Genomic DNA, 6,000 nt, shown 5'->3' on the forward strand with positions numbered 1-6,000 from the left:
CTGGTATTTAAGCTTACATTATGCAGCCAATTATTTTGAGGATTGTGATTGTCAAAACGAGTTGGCAGCCCCTGTCAGTCTGCTTAAGGAGCTCTGGTGGTCCACGGTTGCAATACCCATCGAAGGTTACTACTTGACGTCAGGTATATTAAAAGCATGGGATCTATTATAACCTTGCACTTGTTAAAGAGTCAACTATTTCCCACCAGCTGCCCCTAAAATAGACACACTATTAAATCCCGTTGAATCCAAACAATGTCACAGTGTCCCTATTCCAAGATAAATAAGATCTACCAAATCCCTCCAGTATAGGAACCTACTTATTCTAACAGAACAGTAGCCCCTGATGAAAGTCACCCATATAATGCCCCAGGGCAGATATTTAGGACTTGCCTTGTGTTTCTCTGTGTTTAAATTGCTTTGCACAAGAATACAGGTGTCAATAAACGCCACCTAGCGATGTTCACAAGTCATTGCTGTTACGCGGTCATGTGTGTGTTATTTGTGTGTTACATCGAATAAAAGCCATATTCTTATCAAACTAAAGCCTACCGGTATTGCATGACAATATAGACTGTAGACCTATGTAGGCTTAAGTGTTCTCAATTGCTGATGTTTTTGTTTAGCTAGAGATGAATTGTTATACTGCCTGCTTAATTAAAATGTATTACTCTTACTTAAGACATAATAGAGAACATGGTAATAATTATGATACACATACCCACATTGCGTCAGTTAGAGTTTTTTGGAAAATAACCAGCTTGCCAATTAAAAATAAACGTTTTAATGAATAACCGTCGGTTGATAAGAGTTCGTTTATTAATGCACAAATTTCAATTAGACATTACAGCCTAATATACCATCAACAATCGCCTATCGAAGTGATTGTAGGCCTTACAAATCTCCCCTCACAACGAAGTCCCAAGGTCTACATTTTACTACAGTATTTTTCCTCGAAAGCCAGTAGACCTGGGCTTATATGGCATCATATTAGATATACGTCTTCTAAGAGAAGCCTCTGCATCGCTACGTCCTGTAAATCATCGGTGGTATGTGATATCAAATCGGAGCAATGCGCATAACAATGCAGTCTCATCTGAATGAATAAGAAGTCAGTCGTGGAATGGGCGCCCCGTTATCCAGTGTCATTGAGAAGCACTGCCTCAGCAGCTTCTTCAGACTGAAAGGGAATTCAAGTAGATAGCCCTTTCTCTGTTCACATGAGTATCCGTTAAAAAATACCCCCCCCCCCCCCCCCCCAACCCTTGTGCACTGCACCGGCCACACACACCATCCACCATTTGCTGTTTGTGTAAAACTGATTAGCCAGACACAACTGTGAAACTAAGTGTTACTTTTATAGTAGCGACATGCAAACATGTTTATATCTTCTTAGTTTTTCTTGTAATAGGACACCTTAATGTCTCGACATCTGCACTGCATAAGCTTTCTCATTATGAAATCCAGTTTCATTTTCAAGTTAATAATGTCAGTGAAAACATTAGAAACAACTTATTTGATAATATAGTATTTTACTATTTTGAGACATCAAAATCATTTGCATACCGGCTCTAATGCTTCTATGTTTGTTTCAAGTTTTACCTTTATATAACTAGGGAAGTCAGTTTTAAGAAGAAATTCTTATTTTCAATGACGGCCTAGAAATAGTGAGTTTTTTACCCTAGCTCGGGGATTCGATCTTGCAACATTTCCGTTACTAGCCCAACGCTCTAACTACTAGGCTACCTCCCGCCCAAGGAGGCAGAATGTTGAATCGAGCGTTCTGTGGCCTTATAATTTCAAGACATCAGAGTAGCCTAATTTCTGATTTGTGTTTAGGCCTATATTCTATTCCTGTTCAAATATATTTAATTGTTTTCACATCTGTAAATAAGCCATCATAAGGCACTAGCACAAATAGGCTATAATGATATAGTTATTGTCATGCGAAATTCTAAGACGATATCATAATAACAAGCCACAAACTACTTTTAAAGACAGTTGAATTTAGGCCTAACTGTAAATTGATATTGATAATGAAGGGATATTAAATGAAATATGTCCTCATTTGTAATATCAATAGGCATATTTTATATCGATATTACATTTTAACTTTAGGAAATTACCTGTGTTTTAAGTTACTAATTTATTACTTGCTCGCGGTACTAAACACGTCACGACCCTCTCACCTAATTATCATAAGCATGGCAGTAGAAATATTGAAAGGATAGAGGCCTACCTTAATTATTGGCCTTAGATTAAATGCACCGGTTTGCAATCTGTTTTAATTGTTAAATATGTTTACATTTTTATCTGGGCTATTTGCTTACAAATCCATACTGGTAGTTTGTCATATCCAAGTCTACTTTCAGATTATTTCCAACTATTAAAATGGTTTCAATTAGAGACGTTTCAATAGTAATTATCACACAGCAGATCTATATCAGATAATTCAAAAACTACATAAAGAAAATGAATACTGTTAATGCTTATTTTTTGGTGGATTTATTAACAAATGAATCCATTTTACAACACAATAGAGCTACATAGAATACATATATTTGAATTTATAAACAGACTATTTGTCCAGACTTAGAATAAGAACATGTTGTATCTTGTATGAAAAATCAAAGCAAAATAGTTGATCATTTTGAACTAACAGTGAGCTCCCATACAAAAGAAAATATAAAATAATATCAGGAACACTCGTATAACTACAACTGTTGTACAGTTCAAACACCAAAGAGAAAATAGGTAAAAGGTCAAACAAGTCAAATTCTTTATTTTTTTACAAATATGTACAAATATTACCTGTACAAAAAGCATTCCTTTTCTCTCTTTTTGTTGTTTTTACATGGCTACAGATTGGCGGACGTCAGAGTCCAGTGCTGCTTATATCGTGCTGTATACAGTCCCTCCAAGTCTCTAGAAAAATGTAAGTATTTTATTGAGAAGGCCATTTGGACACTGCTGACGTTACTGAGGGTAAAAACTGTCCCGACATGATATTAGATGGCATGCTAAGAATTGGTGCAATAGCTGCCGTTGTCCTGGTTAGGCCATGTGCGCTCAACAACGCAGACTGAACAGTCACCGGAGGCCGCATGAAAGTCTGTGCACTCGAGGACGTGGATACCCCGATGATGTTTTCTATACTGAAAGACGGTCTGCTGGAGGGCTCGGACTTGATCATAGACGCTGTGCTAAGGCTGTTAAGCTGCATCTGAAGGCTGGGGCTGAGCTGGGAGTTGAAGGCTTTTCTGTTCAGCTCAGCGGAGGACAAAAGAGGGACAGTCGGGGGGAGCATGGGACCTACCGGGTGCATGTAAGGGTACATCCCCGCTGGATGGGTGTAGGCTGGGTGAATTCCATAGTGACGTCCGTAAGGATTCCCAATACTGTAAGCCCCAAAACTTTGCATCATGAGGGCTGTCTGGTCCCTGAGAATATCTGGCTGGTGCCTCTTGAAACGTTTCCTCCTCCGGAGGAAGCTGCCGTTGTCAAACATATCTTCCGATTGTGGGTCCAGGGTCCAGTAGTTGCCTTTGCCAGGGTTGCCCGGCTCCCGGGGGATTTTCACGAAACAGTCGTTCAGCGACAGGTTGTGGCGGATGGAGTTCTGCCAGGCTGGAAACTTCTCCCGGTAATACGGGAACCGGCTACTGATAAACTCGCAGATCCCGCTGAGTGTGAGTTTCTTCTGCGGGCTCTGGAGTATAGACATGGTGATGAGCGCGATGTAGGAGTAGGGTGGCTTCACCAGGCTGTTTTTTGGCTTGCTGCTTATGGAACCCGACGCGCTTTCCGCGCCGTCTGCTTTGGTCTCTCCCTCCCCGGCGCTCTCGCAGGGACTCCCGGACCTCTCCTTCACTTCTATCTCCTCCACCTCCTCCGAGCGGTCGTGCATGCCCCCCTGGCTGTCGCAGTCGCTGTCCCGCTCCATTCCATCATCGCATTCGCCGACCACGTCGATATCCACATCCTCGGCAGTGAGCACTGTCTGACCGGACATGTCGTTGGCACTGTTGCCACCAGACAGGGTCATCACAACTTACTTTACCGAGAAACAACCAGGGATCTAGGTGCGTGGGTGCGCACGCGGCACGTAGTGGTTAGATCAGATGTCGCCGGATTCTAAATGCAGGTCGGACAGGCCTGCCAGAGAAACTTAAACGTCTGAAAATATTTATCCAGTCTACTAGTCTTCTTCTTTAGGGTTTGGTGTGGGTGCGCTTCACGCCACGATGTCCTTCAACCGCTATTTCATAGTAAGAGTGATTTTTGAGTGCGAAGTTTAGATGACAAGTGCTTTTAAAGCCAATGTTAAGGACTGTCTGAAAGATTACTTTTTCAGTTTAAGATATACTATCAGTCCTGCCACGTGATTGGGTGACGTCACACGTCCCCCTGCTAAGCCATGCAAACTGAAGTTGTTTCATGGATTTGTCAACAAAGGGACAACAGTAATGCTGCTTTCCACTTTCTGGCTGTGTTCGTCCGTCATAGACAATTTAACCGTAGCTGGGGGAAGAAAAAAATACAATTGGCCTGCGTGATTGGAAAATCTGATGCGCATTAACTCGGGGCTGCGCTAAATCCAAATCTTAACATTGCTTAAAACAAATTGCTTGTGTTGAAAGCTGCTGAATGAAAACGTCGACAGCTAAGTTAATTGAATCTCTTCTAGTTATTGTTGTGTATGCATTGAATATAATAATGTTATTTAATTGGGAAATAGGCTATAGGCTAGTCTATAATGTTTGCTTGCTCAGTACTCACATTACTTTACGCATAATTATTACTTTAGGCATAAGACTAATTTGGTAAAATACATACTTATTTTACTGTCTATAAGAAAAACTAGTATAGGCCTACGAAAAATATCAAGTTTCACTTTCACGCTGGATTTTGCAAATATAACCAGATAATGTATGGCAAATATTCAGTCGATTAATTCAGTGGATTTGTCAAAGGTGAGAAGGGTATTAGGCAACAACAATGGAAAATAATAAATAAAGAATTGTTAGCCTATTTTGCCAGAGGTGTTAAGACCTAATCATTGTAAGTGTTGTCATTTGAATAAGTAGGAAATACGGGACCGGGTGAACGCAGAAGTTTCATTCACAACCATGAAGATGCGCCAAAAATGTGGGCTGTTCTCATGAAAGAAGGTAGAAACCAATAGAGAAGTTTCCTGCGTCTTATGAGAAAATGTTGCCCTATGTCATTGTAGCGAGCGGATGGGGCTGATCAGGAGAAGTATGTATTATTTCCATCCACGTTCTGATAATAGCGTGCAAACAGCCTGATGATGGTCGGACAAAAAGCACTGTTTATCTTTTCAAAAGAGGAATGGTCCATTGCTCATTTATTAGGTCTGCCGTTGCATGGTTTGTTTAGAATAAATTGAAAAGGAGAATCTTCCTATCTTACATGTTCTATGTGCACAAGCAATATAAAGTCCTATTGATTCGGTCTGAAACCCACCTCCTGCCTTAATGAAAATATATTTAATTGACAACAGAATCAATTATTCTTACCACCCCTCCATTAGAACTAACAAAAATGTGTAAATTACTTTACGATGGGAACGGAGTAGCAGTTAACCATGACAAGGTCTATTTCGCTCAGTTCAAAGCCCCTCGTCTGGCCTCCATTGAAAAGCTAAACAGCAATTGGCGTTGCAACTCCCTCAGACAGCACATAGCCCTAATAATTTGATTATTTGCGTATAAAACACTATTATGTAGACAACATCATCTTTATTTAGGTCTTAAAATGAAACTATTATTAATACTCAATTTGGCCTATTGTTAATAATAATATACCTAATTATTATTTGAATGTTATAATTTTGCAATATTATTACAATATTATAACCATTATATTTATAGGCTATATTTTACATTGTTATCGAGAAACCGTCCAAATTATTTTATTTCAAACAATATGCTCTCATAGGCTATACGTAAATCGAAAATAGACCTTTACCAAGGCATA

The 6,000-nt window shown here is 39.8% G+C and overlaps 1 protein-coding gene across 1 annotated transcript; it reads right to left on the reverse strand.

Annotated features, from left to right (window-relative positions):
* Nucleotides 1–2,755: 2,755 nt before the first annotated feature.
* LOC110521808 (forkhead box protein D3-B-like) lies at nt 2,756–5,489 on the reverse strand. Its single transcript, XM_021599685.3, has one exon. It carries the CDS (start codon nt 4,043–4,045, stop codon nt 2,945–2,947), a length of 1,101 nt encoding a protein of 366 aa, XP_021455360.1. The 5' UTR covers nt 4,046–5,489; the 3' UTR covers nt 2,756–2,944.
* Nucleotides 5,490–6,000: the final 511 nt, after the last annotated feature.

Source organism: Oncorhynchus mykiss, chromosome 4, assembly GCF_057628025.1.
Source record: "Oncorhynchus mykiss isolate SJ-2025 chromosome 4, ASM5762802v1, whole genome shotgun sequence".
Taxonomy (NCBI): Eukaryota; Metazoa; Chordata; class Actinopteri; order Salmoniformes; family Salmonidae; genus Oncorhynchus; species Oncorhynchus mykiss.

What these genes read in the sequence shown, in the direction of transcription:
- LOC110521808 (XM_021599685.3), bottom strand. Translation starts at nt 4,045, where the DNA reads ATGACCCTGTCTGGTGGCAACAGTGCCAACGACATGTCCGGTCAGACA.